Genomic DNA, 24,063 nt, shown 5'->3' on the forward strand with positions numbered 1-24,063 from the left:
GAGTTTTCCTGGAGCTTATTAATAATTACTATTATTATTTAAATTCATCATGCATATAAAATGCAACTCAGGAGTTCATACTAATCATTATTTATGACTGCTTGAAATTTCACAACAAGGAAGCTATTAAGAAGAAAAAAAAGGAAGAAATACTTTCATGTTTTCATTGCTTAAATGTTTTTGAGTAGAGATTTAGTTGGCAATTAATGTAAATGAAAAACTATGAACACCTCTTAACACCCTCTCTGGCTGCTCTCTGTGACATCATAGAAGTCACTCAATAGGAGGAAACGTTTTTGAGGGCAACCAGGACGCTGAGAGAAAGGAAAATACTACAGAATAATTTAAATAATTATTTCTCTTGCAGCTTGGGAGTCATAAATCAGAGTCACATAAACACAAAAGGGCTGAGGCAGGAAGGCACCTCTTCAGCCCCTCTAGTCCAACACCCCTTCTCAGGCAGGGTCAGCAAGCAGGTTGACCAGTACCATAGTCAGTCAAGTTTTGAGTTTCTCCAAGGATAGAGACTCAACAGTCTCTGTGGGAAACCATTCCCAAGTAAGAGATTTATCTTAATTTTAGACAGTGCTTCCTGTATTTCAATTTGTGCCCATTGTCTTTTGCCCCATCACTTGGCAGTGCTGAGAAGAGTCTGGCTTCATCTTCTTTCCTGTGCTCCATCACATATTTTTTACACATTGTGATAAAATCCCCTCCCAAAAATTCCCTTTCCAGGCTGAATATTCCCATTTCTCTCAGCCTCACCTTGTGTATTGGGTGCTCCAAGCCCTTAATCATCCTCATGGCCCTGTGTTGGACTCACTCAATACATCGCTCTTTCTCTGGATCCCCTATAATTCTGTGAACAAAGGGAACAATCCAGTTCTAAACCAGTTTTGGATTCTTTCTACAGGTTTTGGTTATGTCCTACTGAGTGCCTGAATTTAACAAACAAACAGAAAATCCTGAAGAAAAAAAAATTAAAAATAATATTTTTATTTATCCCTTATGTAATATTTTCCTTTCTTACTCTTCTTCTGACAAATATTGATCTTTCCCAACCCTCTACCCTTTCTTTTTCCTGAGAAGTACAAGTCAGCACAACAATATATACAGTACACTGATTTCTATTGCTTGTCAAAAACATAACTGATGATTTCATCAGCGTTATTGGCACAGTTGCTGCAAAAAAAGTATTTCTTAGCTTGTTTTCCCCGACGATCTTGCTTCTTCTGCAGTAATGTAAATATTCTGCAGCATCGTGCTTTATCTGTGACAACTGTGAGATTTTAAAATGTTTTGTTTTCAAAGAATGTACATAGAATTCATAGGCTCCTACTTATGAAATTGTAAGAGAGATTTCTTATAATTTTGAAAATATTGTTGAATGTTGGGCCTGAGTTACAGCAGAGACTGCCAGAAGGATGACCTGAGCTTAATTCTGAGTATTAATCTCATTTACTGTGCTTCCAGCTCTTCTGGGGCACAAATAAACTAAAAGTGTTGAATGGTCCAAGTTTAAAGAGCCTGAATATATGCATAGACATCATGTATGCCTGAAAACAGGAGCTGAATCATCTGGAAGCTTGGTCTTTGAAGACCTCATTTTGCCAGTATTTCAGTACAAAGAGATCTTTATGCTTTCTTAGGCTCTGAGAAGGTTGAGGTCTGCTCACATAAAAGAGGCAAGAAAAGTTAGATCTTCATATATTTTAAACTTCTTTTTCCCAACTTGATTTTTCCCAAGTTTTCAGCTTGTTACATACAGATCCAAGGAACAGGTTTCCCCGTGTGATAAAATTCCCAAGTGCAATGGCTCCCAAACAAACATTTTAAATTAATTATTCATGTAATTTTAAAAATGCATTCAAATTTTAACTCTGTTGAAGTTGATATGAAAATTCTCTTTCAAAACCTATTTTTCATTCCTTATTATTTAATTATAAATACATCTACACAGAAGAAAATTAAAATTAAAAAGGCAAAAGCAAATGTGTTGCAAACCCAATCCTTATTTAGATAAGTTTAATTTCAGTATGTTTCTCAGCAGTGTATGTAAATGTTGTTGGTTGTTTGCTTCCCTATTTTAAGTTAGATATCTTTTCAAGTGAGCTTTTCTTTGTCCAAATAATTTTTAGTGCCCTACAATATTTACTGCTCCATAACTATTATTCTTGGCATACCATAGTCTGTTAATTTGTGTAAAAAAAAAATAAATTTTGAATGGCCAAAAACATTCTCTGGAAAATTATGTATCTCCAAAGAAAAATCCTATTTTATGTTTCTATGTACTTTGCATAACATAGATTTGCTTAACAATACAAGATTGTTCCCCACTTTTTAAAGAAAAATGTCATAACATCTTGACATTTGCTTGCTCCGATGCTTATTTATTAGAAGACATCCATTATTTATTTTGAAATTCTGAACAAGAGAGCAGTGAAAAAGGACATTTCTGTTCTACTTAAGGATCTCGCAAATGTATTTAAAATTTTTACATAAGGACAATTTGATTTTTTATTTTTTTAAAGTTATGGAAGATATGTGCCATATTACACTCTGGTTTGAAGTCAGTTGAAAGGTGATCAAGGCAGTGTCTATAAAAAATCCCCACTATCTCTGGGTGTAAAAATAATTCACTATAAATCAGGAGTTTGTTCTCATTTGTAGTACTGTGCTGAATTCCTTGCTTTACTACGAGTTGTAACAGATACAGAAGGATAATGAAAAATATATTAGAAAGACAGGAAGAAAAGCAGGCGAGCTGAATAAATTTGGATTGCCCCATTTAGAAAAGATACAGGAGAATGTTTATTCTTATAATACAGCTTCTAGAGAAACCAAACTGAGTACTCTTATCTTTGAAAAATCTTCAGATGTAAAACTAATGAAAGAAAATATTGTATAACCGATATGGCTGACCTTTGAAACTGCTTGCTGTATCAATATGCTAGAAGATGTCAAGAGCTCAGAATATCTCATTAAAGGAGCGAACGTCTCCACGTGAATAAGAACTTCTGAAGTTGTAAGTCTGAAATTAAATTAAAATGCAAGTGTGGGTATAAACTATGGGGTTTAGGTCAAATGCATTCACAACAGTCTTGAATACATTCTTCTGAATTTTCTGTCATTATTTATTTGTTAATCTTTTCCTGAAATCACAGGTGAGCAGTTTCATCATGACCATGTTGAGAACTGGAGCTACGGACAGTGCTTTTATCACTTGGACAAATGAATATACTCAAAATTATGTGTTCCCTTTCCCCCAGTCTCATTTATGCATATAAATAAAGGCTTATTTCTAGGTACTCCATAAAGGTTTCACTGACTGTTGACAGTCCTTGCTCACTTATCATATATAAGTCCACAACTACCCAGTTCCAGTGAAAACTGTGACGATGATGTGGATTGGGGTAGTCAGATAGCTCTGAATGCCAGACACTCTAATCTGGGCAATACTTGAAATATACACCACATTTCACAGAATCATAGAATGGCCTGGGTTGGAAGGGACCTTAAAGATAATTTAGTTCCAAGTCTCCTGCCATGGGCAGGAACACCTTTCTACTAGACCAGGTTGCTCAGAGCTCCATCCAACTTGGCTTTGAACACTTCCAATGATGGGGCAGCCACGACTTCCCTGGACAACCTGTGCCAGGGCCTCACCACCCTCACAAGGAAGAATTTCTTCCCGATATCAAACTTAAACCTACTCTCTTTCAATTTGAAACCATTGCCCCTTGTCCTGTCACTCCAGGCTCTTATAAATAGTCTCTCTCCATCTTTCTTGTCGGCTCCCTTCATGTACTGTGTCACACCAATGTCTTCTCTTTTCCAGGATAAACAATCCCAATTCTCTCAGCCTTTCTTCACAGGAAAGGAAATTCCATCCCTCTAATCATCTTGGTGGCCTCCTCTGGACTCACTCTAAGAGGTCCCCTGTGCTGGGGACCCCAGAGCTGGAGGCAGCATTGCAGGTGGGGTCTCACCAGAGCATAGCAGAGGGGCAGAATCCCCTCCCTCCCCTGCTGCCCACACTGCTTTGGATGCAGCCCAGGACACAGGTGCATTTCTGGGCTGTGAGTGCACATGGCTGGGTCATGTCCAGCCTCTGGTCCTTTATGTCCAGTTTTACATTCTATAGATCACTTTTCTTTCTTTGGTCTGCAGTTTTGCATGTTTTTAGCCTTTGCTGTTAATGAAAGTATGGATGGCTCAATAAGCATGATTTACATTTTGTTCTGCATGTCTCTGAAATTCATCGTGATTCAAAGCACTGCAGGGAACAAGTTTCACAGTCACAGAACAGCAGCTGAGAAAGGTCTGTGTTTTGCACACACAACCACTTTAAAAACAACTGCTCTTCAAATTTTCAGCATGTAGCAACCGTTCTTTGCTATTCCACATGCTGAAATAACTTCTGCACATTCTGGCTGAGGCCAGCAAATCATGTTGTCTCTTCTTCAGTGCTGCAGTAATAAAATGTTCTTGAAGGCCCCTTCAATTAAATTAACTGATATTGCACAAAAGCAGATACTAGTACTTGCATGATCTGGTAATATGGTTCATGGAGGAATAGTTTTGTCTAAGAGATGGTAACAAATGGCTGGTGGGAAGTCAGTAGCCAAAAGCAGGTGTTTACGCTTGTCAGGCATGAAGGTGACAGTTCCAATGACTTAAGGAAGTGCAGTAATTTATGAAACAGTGTTTGGTAGCATCCACAATACTCCCAGGTAAAAAAAAAAAAAAAAAGAAAAAAAAGGCATCTTTGCTCTGGAAATTGTATGAAACAAACCAATAGGAAAGAAGGGAGCTACTATGAGAAAAGGGTGTATGAGGCTGTTTGTAAGTACCCATAAAAGAGGTCAAGTACACAACTGCCATGTGGCTGAATATCTAGGCAGCTATGTTTGAGCCAGCTGCAGTATCTTAGCACTGGCAGTATCATTCTCAGGTAAAATAATTAATGTGTCCATAATCCTGCCCAAATATCTGTAGTTTATAGTGATGGGATAATAATTTTGAGAGTTCATGTTTTTTGAGTGACTGATCTGAGAAGAGGAATAGAGTCACATCTAGAAATGTGGCAACCTGAATCATATGGAAACCTGTCTCTAGAATTCAGATAAGGTAACTTGTCTCATCTCTCAAATGCTACTTTTACTGCACCAGACACAGGCGTGTACAACGCTTTCTTCAGACATATAAATTCAGCTTATTGATTTCTTTTGTCAGCACAATGTTTTATATTGTAACCAAATTAGCACACTGTACTTCAAGCAACCTTGCTATCTTCAAAAATTAGGCAGTCATCTTTACCTGGACAAAATTATTTTACACATGCCCTTGTCATTATTCAGTTCCAGAAATGATACGGAGAATTATCCTCCCTACACAAAATCTGTGAGTCTCTTCTTAGAAGCTGAATAATTTCAAGATTGTTTTAAGTTTCTCTAGCAGAAAGGAGACTTCTTATTTAAAGTGGTTTGAAACAGAGTGGAATCAATGGGTTTGCCTCTTTCTCATAAAATGTTTATCCAAAGAGACAGTAATTTTAGATCTTTATGAAAGTCTCTATGAGATGTTAAGAACTTGAAACATAATAGTGGTGTAAACATTTATGAAACTCTTTTGTTTATTGTGCATCATTTCCTCACCACAATAATGTTGTTGTTCACTGTTGTATAATTTATCTTAGTGCCACTTTAATTGTGTTTTCCGTTTTCATAGGAAAGCATCCTATTTGGGATAATTACTCACTTTGGAGATGATCAGCAATTTGGTCCATGAGCACCTCTGAAAATTACGCTGTCTGCAGAAGGCATTTTCCTGCATGGGCAACATACTGTGCTAGAAAGAAGAGGTATTTTGTCTTTTCTCTTTTCCTTTCATCTCTCCATTCCTGTCCCCCAAAATATTTCATAATTGCTCTAGGACATGCCCATTTCCTTACAGCTCTTCACCAGTTATTTCCAGACATATGATCTCTCCATGCTTTTTTAGTTTTTGGGGGTTTTTTTGTAACTGTGCCATTGCAATAAGTTCCCCTAAAATTCTCAGTTAATTTTAAGGTGCTCTCTTAACATTTCAATTTCTGTAAGACATGTAAGCAAATACAGCTGGATCTCTTGGCAACTTGGGTGTCCATAGGGAAACATGTATTTCAGTATAAATATCCATTATCAAATCATCACCAAGATTTCAGTTCTATATTTAATTACATTTGCATTGAACATGCTATCATCAATCAATCTAAAAATAAAGTAATCTTTGCAAAACCACCATGGAGATGTTTCTTGACGAGTTCAGTCACAGCAAGTTTACAGATCCTCAGTTCTTCTAAACTGACTCAAGTGCAGTGATGAGAGCTTAAAATGGTTCTGTTGCCAGAGCCTAATTCTGCCACTTCTATTCATGTGAGCGGATAGACTACTGCATAAACAATCTCACTGAGCAAAACAAGTAAGGAACATGGGGGAAAATTAATTCTTGCTGTTTCTTTGCTAACTTCACAGTAGTAAATCTTTGTGGGAGAAAAGCTGCATATGATAGTACAGTTGTGAAAGCTAGAGCCTACTGTGTGAAAGACAGGGAACTTACAGATGTATCCACTTCGATTCTGTGCGTGGTATCCCCAAAAGATCTAAGGTACTAATCAAACGTGTGTAAAGTTAGGTAATATTTTCCCTTCTTTTCCCCTGAGATATTTCTGGCAAGACTTTCCACTCACTAGAGTTGCATTTTAATTGCTTTGAGAACCTATCGAAGTTGACTTCCTCACCTTTGAAATAATTGCCCCAGCAGAATGATTATTTTACTTCCTGATGCTGCACCTCTTACCAGTTCACATAGGATAATACTCACTGTAGTTTATTTCTGGTCTTACTTTTAAAACTTACATAGCATGAAAATGTGTTTGTTTTCTGTCAGCATATTTGTTATACATGTGATATTATCCAGAAATCATGTTTTCTAATTCCCTAGTCTTAAGTACAGCCATTAAACTCCATCTCACGCTTCCCCCCAGCAAAAAGCACACTCTTTAAAGAAAAATGTTGTTAGCCAAAGAATGGCAAATACTACAGGTGTATTGTTATTGATACCAATTAGTGTTTTACAGCACTTTGAAAAGCTCATCTTTTGGTTCATGTAATGCGTGGTCATGAACACCAAGAGTCATATAGATACAGATGGCAGAAAAGTTGAGCCCTATTTCCAAACCCTGTTTGTGTGACCTCAACGGGATTTGCTGTTGTGGTTCACTATGGGACACTTTTTACAGATCTTTCTTCTGTAACAAATGAGTTGTTCCATAAGCAGCAGGAAAAATGAACCTCTGCATACTTACCTACTTTGTCCCTTCCTCTCCTCTCCTCCCATCTCTGTCCTTCCACTGAGTGGTTTCAGGATCTCCATATACCTTTTAGGTGGTATGTGTGACCAAGTCCTTTGAGATACATGTCTACTGGTGAGCAAACCAGAGCAGCAAAGAGCATGTTCCTCTTTTCCAAGAGAAGCTGGACTGAAAACAGACTTCTCCAAATCCTGTAGCAATGTGGCATGGACAGTCTACATGGTGGGCTCTGCTGATTGCTGCAGAGAAGTGATTAGGCAGACTTCTCAGGGTAAGGAATCCTGTTTGGAAGCAGAGCATCCTCATTCCATTTCAAAGGAGCAAGAACTAGCCACTCAGATCTGACATTGGTGAAATTTTTGTCATAATCAGGATTTAAAATAAGAAAACTGTGATAGTGGCATTCTTTCTATTACGTTTAGTTCTTGTGGAGCAAGAAACTCCCTACTTGCTTCTGTATTGTGTGGTGGGGGGGCATCTGCTGTACATGGGTGTAATTCCTTGCACCCTCTGCAGATCAAGGTGCTTCTGGCCCTAACTAAAGCAGACTGTAATAGGTGTTAAGGTATGTGTACATGTTATTTGATTTTATGTATTAACACTGTTTATATTTTCTCAATTTATTCCACTTTTGCTGGATGGAAATGCTCCAAAACATTAAAACTAAACATAAATTTCATAAATTTGGCATCCTATCCACTTCATAGTGAAGGCTTCTCGTGTTTTGTCCCAGTAACGTCTATATTTCTTTTTAAGGTTTTTATCTAATATTTGTTCTAATCATCTTTCTGTTTTAACTTATTAATGATGTCTATTTATGCATTTGGGTACTAGGGCTGATGGAACCTTCTCACCTGGGAAAACTCCACCAAAAACTTGCTCTGTCGTACTTTCCTGAACTTACATTGAAGGCCCTTGCCAAAGGTTCCTGCAATCAAACAGCTTTCATGACATTTAGGAGCAAAGCAGCTTCTAAGTATAAATCCAGTTCTTACCCATAAACTTTTGCTGAAGCTGCCATATTTTGGATTTCCAGAACTCTATGAGGAACAACAGTTCAACTCCCACTTCTTTTTCTAGTAGGTTACAAAAATCTTTAGTTTCAGAGCGGGGCCATGTGGTGTGTAGACGAGCAATACGGTTCTGATTTATGTCGTGCAGATTAACCAACCAAAGGCATGAAGCTCTCAGCCTCCCCCCTACCAACATTTTCTATACATGCTCCCAGTGTCCTAAAACATCATCCTCTGGGGAAAGACTTTGGGTTTTATTACCTATCTTGTTCTTACCACAAAGTTCAGACTCCATAATTTCTTATTCCTATATTTCATAGTTTTGTAAGGCTACTGTGCAGAGAGTCAAGTGGAAGATACCCATCATGTCACTCATATCAGTTTGCTGCAAAGGGACTTCATATCTCCCTCCCCAAATCCTCTTGAAAAGGGCAAAGGAAGGGTTGGGAAAAATATTAGTGACGTGTTAATTTGGATTGATCCTTTATTAACTACTGTCACTGCTGCTTCACATTAATATAGATCTACTTCCATCTCCTTCCATGTGTCATACAGGTGGTAAGGTGACAGATTTATGGAAGCTGCTTTTTGGAGACTATAGCTTAATTAACACCCTCAAAAAAAATATTCCCTCTTCAAAGTTAAGCTGGACAAAAAGCCACCTCTTTATTCATGCTGTGGGGTTTTTTTTTTCCTTACAATGCAAGATCCTCAGCGACACAGCACCGAGGCATCAAAACGGTAAGCAATTTATTTTTATCGGTTTTATTTCACGCAGCCGTGAATAGCAGAGGTATTTTTCCCCCTCTGGACTAATAACAGGAGCCCAACCAAGTGAATTCTTAGACAGCTGAATGAACAGGCATAAACCCGCCAGGGGATTAGTTACAGTCGCACCCCTACGCGGCGGTCCCGCTTCCCACGGGCGCTGCCGCGCGTTACCGCCCGCGGGCGGAGCGGGACACCTGGAAGGCTGCGGGCCGGCCGCTCCCGAAGGGAAAGGCAATGCCAGGGACACTCCAAGCCCCCGGACGCGTCTCCCCTTCGCGCGTGCAGCCGAAGCGCCGCTCCCGGTCTCCCCCGGCCCGGGATGCTGGAGTCTGCCCGGCGGGATTCTCCGCCAAAGCCGCCGCCTCTCCGGTGTAGGCTGTGTCCTCTCAGCGGGCTCCGAGGGGCCGCGGTGGCGAGGCGGTGGGGAGCTGCCTTACCCCGCCGGGGGGCTGCGGGCGGGCGGGGATGCAGGGGAGGGATGCAATGGGGGATGCAGGGAGGGATGCAGGATGGGATGCAGGGAGGGATGCAGGGAGGGATGCAGGGAGGGATGCAGGGTGGGATGCAGGGAAGGATGCTCCGAGCCTGCTGCCGTCTCTGAGAGCGGCGGAGGAATCTCGGCGCTGCCGCCCGTCGGTGTGGTAGAGTAGCGAGTGCGGCGGAGGGATCGGGCGGCCCCGCCGAGCGCCCGCCCCCTGCGCGGCGGCGCGGCCCCGCCGATATAGTGCGGTTCGGGGAGGCGCGGCCGTCACTTGGCGAGCGGCGCTCCGTGGGTGCGGGGTTGCGCGGGCGGCGGCGGCAGCAGCAGCGGCAGGGTTTGCCTGGGCTGGCCGAGCATCCTCCAACTTGGAACTGTCCACCGGCGCGAGCTCCTGAACATGAGCCTCCTGCCTCTCTACCTGCTCGGATTGCTCCTCAGTGGCGGGCAAGGTAGGAGCGGGGCCGCCTTTTGCCGCCTTCTTCTTCTTCTTCTTTTTTTTTTTTTTTTCCCTTAAATTAATTATTATTCTCACCTGTGCTGTCCGCTCGCTCAGATTAACGGCAAAGAAATGGAGAAAAAAATAAAGCAGTGCATTATCCTGGAAGCAAATTAAGAAGGACCTAAAACTTGTTTCATCGCCCACCTTTTTTTAAGTCTTCAAGAGGTGTCATTTATGAGGAAAAAGAGGAGAAAAAAAAAGCTGGAAGGTGCTAAGTGTACTTAGCTGCTTTGCATGGGGTTTCGCCCTTTTTTTTTTTTGCGTAATAAATGTGAGAGGGAGACGAAGCGACTCTAAAAAATGTATTTTCCAGGGACCGTGCCTTAAAATCCGCATCTGCTCTCGGGGAAGGTAGCGCGGGCTCCGTTTTTAGGAGCAGGGAGAAGTGCTGGCGGTAGAGCCCGTGAGAAACCTGACCTGAAGTCTGCCTGTCGGGGTTCCTCCTCTCCCGAAGACGCTTCCCTGCACTCTGCCGGGACACTGAGCCCCCCGGCGCGGGGCTGGGCGATGACAGGACTGTGCGCGGGTGCGGAGCCCTTGTGCCGTGGAATAACGCGGCGGGGGCAGGGGTGTGCGGAGACAGAGCGCGCTGGGCTGGCGCCTCCGGGCACGGTTCGCCCTTTGCATATGTATGTGCGTGTATATGTGCGTGTGTGTGTGTGTGTGTATGTGTACAACGCGGACTCGGGGATTACGCTGCGGCCGCGCGTTTTGGGCTTGTTTTTTGGGGGGAGGGCTGAAACATCTATATATCTATTCATTTATTTGCCTTTTTTTTTTTTAAATGTCCTCTGCGCGACTACTTGCGGATTTGTGCTCCTCGAGGAGACGGGGCGGGGAAGGGCCGTCGGGAGGGGCACAGCCCCTCGGTGAGGGATGACCACTGCCGCGTTTGGAAAACTGTTCGGGCAAGTTCCCGGCGCCCGCGCGGGGCTGCCCCTGGCCCCGCTCCCCCCGCGCCGGGCGCCCGGTGCGAGGCTGCATTCGCCGCACCTGAGGGGGTGGGCGGCGGCCCGCCTTCCTAAGGAGGTTCCAGGGGAGAAGTAAAACCCGCCCGAACCCCCAGCTGGGTGCCAGCGAGACCGGCCCCGGGCCGCGGTGCCGCCGCCGGGCGCCAGAGGGCGGCAGAGCTCCACGGCCGCGCCGGGCAGCGCCCGGGACGGGGCGCGGCGGGACCGGGGGTGGGTAGGGAAGGGGCTGGATGGGTCACTCGGGGGATGGATGGGTCACCCGGGGGCTGGTTGTGTTACCCAGGGGCTGCACGTGTCACCCAGGCCCTACACGGTGTCTTGGGAAGGGGCAGAGAGATCTGTTGCGCTTGAGGAAGGGGCGGGGGTTATGCCTTGAGGTATTAAGGCTGCAGCTGCGAAGGTGGCCTTCGGTGTATTCACAGCTGAAGCTCGCACCGCCCAGGTGTTTTCTCTCGTTGATAAGTACCGAGGAGACACCAGATGCTCTCAGTTTCTCCAGAAACGCTTCCGTGCTTTTGCCACCCCGGGGTGCGCTCTGAAGAGTCTCCCGGTGAGCAGCCATCCAAAAACAGGTCCGGAGGCTTTCCAGCACAGCCAGGGCTGGGATGGCAAAGGAGGAGAACGGGAAAGCTTCCTCCAGGCTTTGCATTGATCTACCTGAGTGTAATGATGTGCGTAGAGATGTGCTCTGTGCCTCCTGCAACGGTGGAAAGCTACTTCGTGAAGTGTGATCGCTGCAGCGTAGGAGAATTGCATAGTTTTGGTATCTTACTATCACAAACGTTAGGAGATAAACAATGGAGTGAAATTATAGATGCTATTAAGCTGAGTTTTAAAAATTATAGGAGAGTAGATACGAGGGGAGATGAAAAGAAGAGGAGGAAATCTGAATAAATCTCGTATTGATAGTAAGTTGCTATTGCTCTCAATTTAAAGAAACAGCTTAATTTATTTTTTTTTTAACTAGAGGGAAGGGATTGTACTGGCAGAGGAAGAGTGAGATTCTTTAACTGGCTGTAGAAAAAGCAGAAACATGCAGCCGCGATCCACAGCAGGGCATAGTAAATGGGAGTGGGAGAACATCTGCATATGGAAAATATCCACATTTAGGTTGCTAGGAGAGAGGAAAATCCTACAGTGATGTGGGGCGTTTTTTATTAATTTTAATAAGTATGATCGTGGTGAGGGACTTACTGTATATTTTTTTTCATTTTCAACACATCCTTGAAGTAATCTAGAGAACTAAGTGAATCAAATAATTTGAGGCTATTCTTAAAACTCCTGGGATTTGTCTTTTTTGTGGGAATGCAGTAGTGGGGAACACATCATCAACTGGATACTGTGGTGTTTGTGAGGGCTATTTTGTTGGTTTGTTTTTAAGAAAAGCATTATTATGCAAGTATTAAGTGATGATTATGACTTTTTTGATGTTAAATAGAAATAGTGTGGATCATTAGGAAAAAGCCAGGAACTAGATTTGGCTCATTTGCTTTGGAAACATCCATAGTCTTAGGTTGAGGATTTATATTTTGAAGAATGGAGCTGCAGTAGATTTTATGAAGAATGGCTGGAGCTTTTCCTTTGGGAAGTGCTGGTGTTTAGCATTGGAAAGAGGGAACGGTGCTGTATTTGTTCCATTCCAGAAAATCAGAGCAGTTTGAAAACAAGTAGCAGACAGCCACCCCCTCCCTCAGCCCCTTAAGTTAAGAGCTTATGAATGTCATAATTATCTACCAGGGCCAAATTTTCCCTTTCCTAATTTCATGGCAAGGGAGGGCTTTAATTGACAATGTTATTACGCTGAAACAAAAGTGTTTTTTCCTGAACCTTTCAAAGCTGTCAAGACAATTCATCCACTGTGAAGGCTCAAATTTAATTAGCTCTGCTTTGATTAAAAAAAGAAACAAAATACACACATAAATGAACCACCACCACCCTGTACCCCAAACCAACAAAAAAAAAAATCATACTCCACTGTGTAAATCTGCCTTTTAAGACATGTAGTGATACAACACTCAAAAGGAAAAGCTTCATTGGTTTTTACCAATGTCTGGGGACACTGACTAAAAGTGGATGAAGTGGACATCTTCCCAGATTGCAGAATCCGATTTCTTTCATCACTCTGCAGAATATACATTTCATTATGTTAGCAAATTTTGGTGGTAAAAAATGTTTTGCTTGTAGAATTTAAGCTATTTTGTGCTTATCCAGGAGATTCAGAGGAGTGAGTACTTGTTTGGTCATTGTGCTTCAAGTCTCCTCTTTTCACTGCTTTGATACTGAGCTGCTTCTTGTTTTTCCTGAAGAGTTTCTCTTTACAAGTGCTTATAAGGGACTGTTTGTTAATAAGGAACATCCCCCAAGGGAGATGCCAGCCTGTGTGTCTTACCACAGTGCAGTCTGGAATCCTGCCTCTTTCTGCTTTTTGCATACTGAATCCATGAAATTTGGAATTTCTGAAATCAGTGAGTTTCTCCACTGGATTAAGTGGAACTAATATTTTACTCTGATTGCATAGTGAAATCTGAAACATATCCTGAGACTTCAACTAGCCATTGGTTTCTGCTACAGTTGATTTATACAACTGCATTAAGATACATCTACTCTCCTCCTTTCTCCTTTTCACTCTTCAAAAACAAACAAACAAATCAGACAAAAAATGAAAGCTTGATTTTTCTGTTTTAGGCTATGTTACTCCTCTTCAGGTGAATATGAGATTCAGAATATCTACCTGAAAATAAACCTTGACTGATGACATGTTCTGAAAGACTGGCTTAAGAATAGATAGTTGAGAAATAATGTAGAGAGCTTTGTTTCATGCAGTCCCAGTTAAAATGGAGTTAGAGATATTTTTATCATTTGCAGTGGCTCTAAATCATGAAATATATGAATGATAAAGGCATAGACATAAAGCTTTAAAGTCTTTTCTAAGAGGTTGAATAGCATCATTTGGGCTTTTTCTCTTAAAGCACAACAGATATTTATTTAGTTAAATAATTTTTTATCTATGTAAATGTTACTGGATTGTTAGGTTGAATTTATGTAGGGTTTACCTTTCATGGCCACCTTATGCAACAAGTATATTGAGAACAAATACTGTATTTGTGTGCCCTTTCATTGACCTTTACTTTGAGGCAGCTTTTCCAAGTGATTCATGTTTACTTACTGATTTTCTTTCAATTTACTCCAGTAATCCCCCAGTTACATTCAGCACACACCATTTGATTCCAGCACAATTGAGTCAAGTTAATATGACATTTTGGGAAACACATTTTAACTACACTAATTTGTGTCTGAGAGTTGAAAATTTATTCTTGAAAGAGTGGTATATAGACTTCTTCAGGTAAAGAATCTGGATAATATCTGGCATTCATATTTTAAATAGTTTATATCAGCTGATGTCAGATGTCTTATTTAGTTTTTTGTTTGTCTTTTTAGCACTCATATTTGCTTTGTAACATAAGGGCAATATACTTGATGAAGTGTATCCTGAAGTTCTACGTGTCACAGGTCATTTGAATCTTTATTTTTGATGTGTCTTTTAATTCAGAAATAGGAGAGATGGGAGGGAAAACTTACTTATATCCTGACATCCTCAAATCTGGAGGCTCTGATAGACTAGTTCCAGGCCTATTGGTATCTGTTGTATCTTATCTTTACTTTTTATTTTGACCTAAGCAATTAATCATGACCTAATTCTGACCTAGTAATTAGGTTTTCCCCTTAGTGTATTTAATTGCTTTCTAGTTTGGGTATTTAAGTAGAATATTCAATTTTTGGCAACTTGTTTAAATCAGAATAATTTTTATTATTAAATAGACAATTCAGAGCACTCCTTGCTGTTACCTCAATCTCTGGATGTCCAGCTTCAGTGAAATAAATCTGCATTCTTTAGTAAAATCTTTTCTATTGCTTTTGTAGCTCTATTTCTCTTAATACTGTGCTTGTATGGATTTGTATGTCTTTTTAAAGGATATCAGGAAAATAAAAAGAGTTAATTTAATAAAGTAAGATACTCTTTAGATGTCTTGCTTTATGTGATAACATCTTGAATGGAGTGTCCTCAAAAATAAGGGTATCAAGGTTTTTATATTTGTTATGTGGCTGAATTTTTACTTTTTTATCCCTTGACTGATGATATCATTAATCAGAGAAGACATTTTATGATTTGTTCTGCTGTAGATGAGCTTAGAATCTACCTCTTAATTTATTGAATGAAAAGAATACAAGAGAGCAGTAAAAAAAAGAAGAAAAACAAGGAGAGTCATTTATCTGGTTACAGCTATTTGTAGTGATAGCTTCGGATATTAAAATCCTGGAAAAGAAATCCATGTAAATGTTGCTTAAAAGTTATGTGGAAAGCAAACAGAATATGTGTGTACACAGGTCTACATTTTAGAACACCTTGCTTAACAAGACCCCTAAGTCTTTGAATGATCTGTATTTGAGTTGCTCCATGGAAGAACTGTTGGTTGCACTAATCCAGAGGCTCACACTGAGCAGGAATGAGTTGACTTCAGTGGGTTCAGTGGAGTGTGTGGAAGTGTCTCTTCAAATGGCAGGAGGTAATCAGCTTTCATTTTTGAAATAGCATGAGATGGGCGATACCATCCATTTATGCTGCTGTTATGACTTAGAAAATTATGATTAACAGAGAATTTCTCTTTGCTTTTGTACATTAACACCTGGATCATTAATGAACGCATGGGAGTAATAGCTTGAACTACAAATCCAAATTAAGATCTACTGCAGAAGGAGATATTTATAATGTAGTTCTTAAACATGAAGATGATGATATTGTCATCGGTGAGGCACTGCAACAGGTTTCCCAGAGGAGTTGTGAATGCCCCATCCCTGGAAGTTGAAGACCAGGTTGGATGGGGCTCAGAGCAGCCTGGTGGAAGGTGTCCCTCTCTACAGTAGGGGGTTTGGAATTAGATGGTCTTTAAGGTCCCTTCCAACCCAAGCCGTTCTATGACTGTAGCCAAACTCCACTAAATCTAGTCAGAGGAGAATTTCCATCGACTTAAGTTTGTATTCACACAAGAGACAAACAGGACCAGTTCTTTAAAAGTGGTTATTTTACTGTCTCAAGTAAATAATTTTGGGAATGAAGTAGACAGTGAAGTGTATCAACTGAAAATTCATTACACAGTTTCTGCCTATTTAAGAACACTGTTAAAGTTAAACCAAACACCTGCTGAAATGTTTCACCTGCTTTCTGCCTCTTTTGGAAAAGAAAAAATGCAGTCATTTGGTTTCACCTGTTCTTTAATGTGATACATAATGTGACGAGATCAAGTGTTTTAGAAACCTGTTTGAACAAATAATTTTGGTAAGCCTGGAAATCTACTAAGCAAGGGTGTCATTTGCTTCCAGTTTCCTTGATCCAATCATAATCTTATCTGAAATAACCAGTTTGTGGATGGATAACATCCAGATAAAATTGGGAAGCAACATGTGGTACTGTGGAGGTTTAGTCAGCTTCTTCAGTAGTCCTGCCTATTGTTACTGAAATAAACTTCCTCTTATACACATACTATATAAGTTCCTTCAAGAACCAGCTTTCCATAAAAAGCATAGATCATTGATATGTTAATTTATGTTCATTTAAGATGTAGTGGCTCTCTTTGAAGAAAAAATTGAGAGGGAAGTACAAGTGGCTTGTTTTCTTTTTACCCAGCTGTATTTTTCCTTCTACCTAAATTTTTATTGTGACTTTAGAAGGGTGCCCTGGTTTTTATTTAATGTTCTATAGTTACCTGAGTAGTATTGCTAAACAGCAGACAAAGCCTGATTAATAACTTCATAATTCAGCAATGTTCAGCCCTGTAGCATATGAATAACTTATAAAGCTAGGAATGAAACTTTCCTTTTCAAAATGACCTTTCCAGTTAGCTAATATTAAACCGATTGCTTACCTTGCAGTTGTAGCCTAAGTGACAATACCAGTTGTTTGGTATGATCTGAAATTCATACTTGGAAATCATATGACAAGCTGCTGTCCTCATCACTTTGCCCAAGAGGTGCCATTTGGAGCATACTATGGATTCAGTTTAAAAACACTCATTACCATCAATTTTCTTGCTACTATAACATGTTGCACCAGATTCAGTCAAGCTGCAAGCAATTTCAAACCCATTAACTTGGTAGACCTTTGTGCTGCAGCTGAATTTGGCTTGCATGAATTCAGGTCTGTGCTTAAAATAATAAAGTATTTAAAAACAGATACATAAAGTAGTGCATGGTCACGGATATAAACTGGAGGAGAGAGGTAATTCTGCCTTTTGCTATGAATAGGTTTTTTTTACTGACAAAACTATGAATTTGTTTCTTTATTGTAACAAGAAACATGTAAGCAAACTGCAATGGTGTTATGTTAATATTGTTTCATTATGTTATTTTAATTAGTCAAAGCAAAAACAAACTACAGATACAAAAACAAACTACTTGGGGAAAAGAGTAGAAAAGCAAGATGAATTCCATGCGCTGAAGACCAGTTGTTAGGAGTAACATCATGTGGCATTTTTAAAACATTTTTGAACATATCATACTCATAAACTGCTGTGCTTACTGGATCAGAAAAAAGATTGATGTACTCCAGTGACCTCAACAGAGACTCAAAGCAGGAGTCATAAAGAAACAGAGTAAGTACAGAATGAGAATAGCATGATACTTCTGTCAGTGCACCTACAAGGTTCAGGGATATGTCAGGTTGTATCTATGTGATCTTCCCTAATGATCTTGGCAGATCTTTGTTGCATGAATTTGTTCTTAAATCTGCTGATACTTTGATCTACTTCATGTGCTGTGTCAATAGATTACACAAGAGAAAAAGAAGTCTGAAAAAGTAATATGTTCAGACCCTTAATTGCTGTGTTGTAAGTAATGGAGTAATACTAGTTCCTTACTTGACTCTTCCATGGCATTCATAATTGCATGTAACATAGAGAAATTGCCCATCTCTTCTGTGAAAGTCTCAGAACTACATGTTATTTTCATGGGCTTTCCAGTCCTTTAATTACATTTTTTTGTTTGGTGTTCAGTTCCTTCATTTTTTTTAAAGCATTTTATTTCCCTAGCCTTTTGGTAATGGTTATCTTAAATTAGCAAATGGTAATGTGAAGTACTTGAATTTTAAGCTGATCTGCATCAGGCCAATTTTAAAATACTCTCCTTGTTCATAAATATCTCTTTTGCACTGTAATCAGTGTTGCAAGTACTGCCTTACGAGGGAGTGGGGGCTAAAACTGCTCTTTGAGCAGGTACCCTGGTGAAATAAATGCTGAGATAGAGTTTGATTGCGAAAAAGATGATTCCCAGGGATGAACAAAGCAGAGTGCAAAGGTACTTGAAAGGAAGGCATGATATATGAGCAAATGGATATAGACCGGTTACAAGAAGAAAATTAATTTCTGGCCAAAAAAGTAGTGACTCTGGAGCATAAGAACAAGAGGGAGGAAATATTGTTATTCCTAAAATGGTTCTTGATTAATTTATTAAATGTTAACATTTGCTAGGTCTCCAGAATGTCCTAGGAGGTGCCTTCAAACAAATACTTTTAAAACATTTTTCATATAATGGTCCACAAGCCATAGGGGAAAAATAATTTTTAGATTGCTGAAAGGTACTTTCTAGAAAATGTAAGAGTGTTCCTCATTCATTAAAAGGTGTACACAGCAGATACTCATAGAACCATAGAATATCCTGAGTTCTAAGGGACCCACAAGGATCATTGTCCAACTCCTGGCCCTGCACAGGACCATTCTCAACAGTCACACCATGTGCCTGAGAGCATTGTCCAAATGCTTCTTGAGCTCTGTCAGGCTTGGTGCTGTGACCACTTCCCTGGGAAACCTGTTCCAGCACCTAACCACCATCTGGGGGAAGAACCTTTTCCTAATATCCAACCTAAACCTCCCCTGACACAACTTCAGGTGATTCCCTTGGGTTCTGTCACTGGTCACCCCAGAGCAGAGATCAGTGCCTGCCCCTCCTCTTCTCCTCAGGAGGAAGTTGTAACTGCAATGAGGTCTCCCCTCAATCTCCTCTTCTCCAGCTGAACACATCAAGTGCCCTCAGCTGTTCCTCATACAGCTTCCCCTCAAGACCCTTCACTATCTTTGTTACCCTCCTTTGGATGCTCTCTAATATAATCTTATATTGTGGCACCCAAAACTGCACACACCACTGGAGGTGAGGCCACACCAGTTCTTAGAAAATGCAACATTAAATGATTCATTTGCATTCATTTGATGGGGGGTTTTTGTAGCAGTAGTACAGAATTACAAAGACAACATTTCACAATGCTGAACCATTGTGTTATTTGCTAATCACCTGAATGATTTTGTACGAGGCATCTATACTTAACAATAGAATCTTTGGATTTGTTACTTTCTGTTTGGTTTTTTTGTTTCTTTCTGAATTCTAATTTTGTGAATCTTGTCTTATTCATCTTGAAATTTAAGGTGAATTATACCCAACTGGGCATTGCCATCAGGAATAAGTAATGCATTAATTTATGTACTCCTGTGCTTTCTGTATAGGGGAATAACAGCCTAACTTCAGAGCTAAGCAAAAACTAATGCTGACTTTTTCCGGCGAAGACTGTCTATGGTATAATATGAATGCTACATCTCTGGACTTTTATTTTCTTTTATTTTAAGAAAACAGTGCTATGTGAGATGAGGTCTGCTGGCAGAACTGTGCACACTTTGCAACCATGGAACTCCCCCTGGATTCAATGGGAGACTTGTGTGCCGGGAGTACTGTTTCAGGGATGGTACTTGATTGCACCTTGCAGAGTCTGATTGAAGCTTTCAGGAGTTGTATAACTCCCATGTGAGTATGTGGGAATTTTGATTTAGTGAAGAATAGAAAATCAAGCTCTAACTCTATGTATATTTAAGTAGTGGGTATGTTTATAAAGTAGTGCTGAAAAGGTGTGGGGCTAATCCAAAAGCATGGAAGAGCTGGAAACTAAAGGGGTGTTCTGGTGTGCCAGGTTAACATGGTACAGGAGGCAAAAAGAATATTTTTCTGTGTTTTTTAATAATAAATTCAAGGACACACTTTAAATATTGTAAGCTGCTGATTGTTCCCAGAGGAAGAAAATGTATGAAAGTTGTATTTAATTTTTATGGTCGCTTAGTTGTTGCAGCCCAGGTCGTAGCTGTGTTGGGAAGTTTACCATTCTGTATAAAAATTCATGAATTCAGTTTTGTTTGCATTTTTGAGAGTTTTGATTTACTAGAGTGTTTTTTGTCTGTGGCTTTGTGACAGTGGTCAAAATTGTTCCTCGGCTGTTCAGTATTCAGGTCATGCCTGCAGGTCTGTAAGTGACTGTCTGAGTGATCAGATGTTCAAGGGATTTGTGCCAGTCTATGGCAGTTCCACACTCTGGGTTCAGCAGCTTTTAGCATTTAGTCAAAATAATCCCCCCCCCCCAGCACCTCTGCATTACATTTTTATGAATGGCTTTGGATTATACAGCCTGTGTACATACTGAATTTATGTTGCTGGGTTTGAGAGCTCTGAGGTGGTGTTTTCTATACAGTCCTCAAAAACTCATGGTGGATTTAATCTGATTTTACTGTTCTTGCAAGTAAATTTACAGATGTCTGTTTAATGTCATAGTAATGGGTTTCAGTTCTGAGTGCATGATCCTCTTAGGTGCTGCTAATTTTTAAAACAATTTTGATCTTATATTCAATTTTTCTGTATCATTTGCAAACGTTAGTATAAGTCAAAATATTCTTATCTGTGTCTGAAACCTCAGGAATCACCTGCTTTATTCTGTGCAGCCCTTTATGTGCCACACTCTGATAGCCTTTTCTTTTATATTTTTTTTAATTTTGGTCCTAGGTACATGAATGAACACTTTATCTGCTGCATAAAAGAGCAGATCTGGCTGGGGAAACCATTGTTTCCTGTGAAAATGGTGATTAAAAGAAATAGAATTTCCTGTGAATCATGTACTTTGCATTTCTAGCTACTCAGTACCTCATTTAAAAAAATGAACCACAACTAAACAAACCCAGAAATACTCCTTTTCAACAGAAAAGTCCTTTTGCTGTTAGATGGAGTCCTGATATCTGTTTCTCTGCACCTGTTTTAAAACAGGCCAGATAACTGGAGCCATTGACTTGAGTATCATGTAAATACAATAAAAGCTATTTTAAATAAATCTTACTGTTTTAGTTGTGATTTGTGAGTGTTTCTATTGCTTTATTGAACCTTAAATACACATCTGACTATTTTCCAGATTACATAGTCTCTGTTTACACCTAAGTCAATGAAAGCTTGAAAACGAAGACAAATTTTTCTCTTCATAGATACACTGAATCTATAATCTGTGGCCTGCAGGTATTTAATAAGTAACATTTTTATCTGTCAAACTATAGAAAAGTCTGTTTCTGCAGTGATGCTCTATTTTTACATGATATAATGAACTTTCTAAATATGTTTATGGATGTTTGATCAGAAAAAAACAATATTGTAGTAGGAGGGAGAGGGGAAACTGTGGCAGACTGAATATTTGTTGATGGTGCATGTTTTCCTCAAAGAAGAGATGCATCTTTTTCATTAAATTTGTTTGGTGTTTTTTGGTGGTGGGTTTGTTTGTTTGTTTGGGGAGTTTTGGGTGCCTTTTTTTGTTTGTTTGTTTGTGTGTTTTTCTTTTGGGGGGTAGAGCTGTTTAAAACAAAATTCTGGTTTCATAGTCCAGGGGTGTTCCCACTGAATTATAGAATAGCTGTGGTTGTAAAAGACCTTTAAGGTCATCAAGTCCAGCCCTCAACCCAGCACCACCACCATGTTCACCACCAAACTATGTCCTTAAGTGTCACATCCACACATTTTTTGAGTTTTTCCAGGGATGGTAACTCCACGACTTCCCTAGGAAGTCTATTCCAATGCTTTACAACCCTTTCCATGAAAAAATTTTTCCTAATGAAAGCATCACATGAAGTTTCACATAGAGTTCATGACATTGGAGGACAAGCCTTACTCTTAAAATTCTGTAATCTGAGGGTTTTCTGAAATTCAGTCCTAAAAATAGCTGAATGTGCAAAGAAGTACTAAAAGAGGAAAAAATAAGAATATAAGCTTTTCTAAGCAGTTTTTAGGAAAAAATTGCACAGTGAAGCAAAAACTACTTTTCATGGTAAACACTTTTATGCAAAAAAACACATTTGTATTACCAGTCTGAGTTTAATTGTTCATAAAATATCTTCATGTAAGGTTTAATTCCCAAGCAGATACAGATCTTTTGGGGGGATTTGTTGTTGTTCTGTTGTTGTGTTTTATTTATTTTTGAATCCTGCTGTCTTACAAGAAGTAAAATATGAGTGGAAATAGTTAACTTGCTCAGATTGAGTTAGTGCTGAGCTTTTGCCCTATATCCTTTTGGCAGAATTTCTATTCTCTTGTAATGGTGTGCAGTGTACCTGCATTATCTAAACTGAATTTTTGAGGTATGACGATAGAGAGGTAAATATTTCTGTGGTAGAACTATCAATTCCAGTCTCTTAGATGTGGTAATGCAGATGGTCAGTTTACAATCTGACAATAAAAAGGGCTGATTCAACTGAAAAATTAAGTATGTGATTTGCTGGTGATTACAAGCAGCAGGTAAAAAAAACTTTTTTGTTTTTTTTTTGTTATTAAAATACTGTCCCTGCCATTTTTAAAAGTCCATGGTCTGGCTATTCAATTTCAGATGTATAGATAGTCACATAACCAAATCTATTATAACTGGCACAAATAGCATCTTTGTTAGCCTGAGGAGTGAGACCAAAGAAGGTTAAAAGATAATGGAGACTTTCTGGTTTTTACTTTAGAAATAGTTTCTGCAGATCAGAGAAAACCACTTTTTATCCTAAAAGGTTCTCTACTAAATACTGTATTCTCCATAATTATCTGTTCAGTATTATTGATGAAGTCTGAAATTGCTTCTCTGTCCTTGTCTTTGGAAGGTGTATGCCACCCAGTATCAGTAACATACCAGGGAATTCTCAGCATGAAATTTATTAATCCTCACAACACCTTCAACCTCACCACTGGAAAAGTAGGGAATTAGGTTAGCAGGTGTGTCCCCTTATTCTCTTCTAGGCATAATCAAACTCTCCTTGCACATGTTCCCAGTTAACTGAAGACAAACTAGTTCCAAATCAAGAACGGGAAGTGCCATTGCTTGAACAAACTGTTGTCATGGCTTATTAACATTCCCATGGTGTTGTGGTAATTACAGATGCATTTGCCATTAGGTTTGCATCTGCCCATCTCAGAGTGTGCATCTGCCTTCCAAAGATGGTGTTGGCATGCACACAGCAAGATAAAGGCAGGATGGTGCAGAGATCCTCAAGTTAAAGAGAGCCTGAACCAGTGAATCTAAATGGCACAGCATCACCCTTGTGGCACTAGGTGCCCACTCCTGTCAGAAGAGGACTTCTGACTCAACTAAATAGTTTTATTTGCCCCAGGCACCACGTTGACATACATATATTGTCTCCAGACTTAAGCTGAGTTAAGATGTCTCTGCATCATAGTTATTCATATTTCTGCTACTGCTGTAATTGGCACGGTTGGCTTGGTCCCCAGCTGTGCTTGTATGAGCCAAATAGAGGAGATGTCTCACTGAGCAATTTGATTGAGTTTCCTGGGTCTTTAGGATGGTACCCTGAAAGCTGAACCATCTTTACAGATGCTCAGTGTTATTTCATAAATTCTCAGAAGCCATACTGACCTCTATTCCAGCGTTAGTAGATGTCATCAATGTGGCACAATGTTCAGATGGTTCCCACATAGTTTATATTCATGATGTGAGAGTCAAACATTATCCTTTTGGAAGACAGTCCAGTACCAGATTCAAAGTGGTATAACTGAGAGGATGTCAGCTACTAATGAGAATGGGAACCCTAGATTTATGAAATTGTTAATACTTGAAGAGTGTTTTAAATTTAAAAGTCTTTAGT

General features: G+C 39.8%; 1 protein-coding gene across 1 annotated transcript in view; it reads left to right on the forward strand.

The window, feature by feature from the left end:
- Window positions 1-9,906: 9,906 nt before the first annotated feature.
- Window positions 9,907-24,063, forward strand: part of NCAM2 (neural cell adhesion molecule 2) — a 272,918-nt gene continuing 258,761 nt past the window's right edge. The window contains exon 1 of the mRNA XM_027681106.1: window positions 9,907-10,068. Coding sequence (XP_027536907.1) covers window positions 10,017-10,068 — 52 coding nt within the window. The 5' untranslated portion in view covers window positions 9,907-10,016. The remainder of the gene's footprint in view (window positions 10,069-24,063) is intronic.

The sequence above is a fragment of the Neopelma chrysocephalum genome, unplaced genomic scaffold (genome assembly GCF_003984885.1).
Source record: "Neopelma chrysocephalum unplaced genomic scaffold, ASM398488v2 Primary Assembly neopelma1_60, whole genome shotgun sequence".
NCBI classification, from domain to species: Eukaryota; Metazoa; Chordata; class Aves; order Passeriformes; family Pipridae; genus Neopelma; species Neopelma chrysocephalum.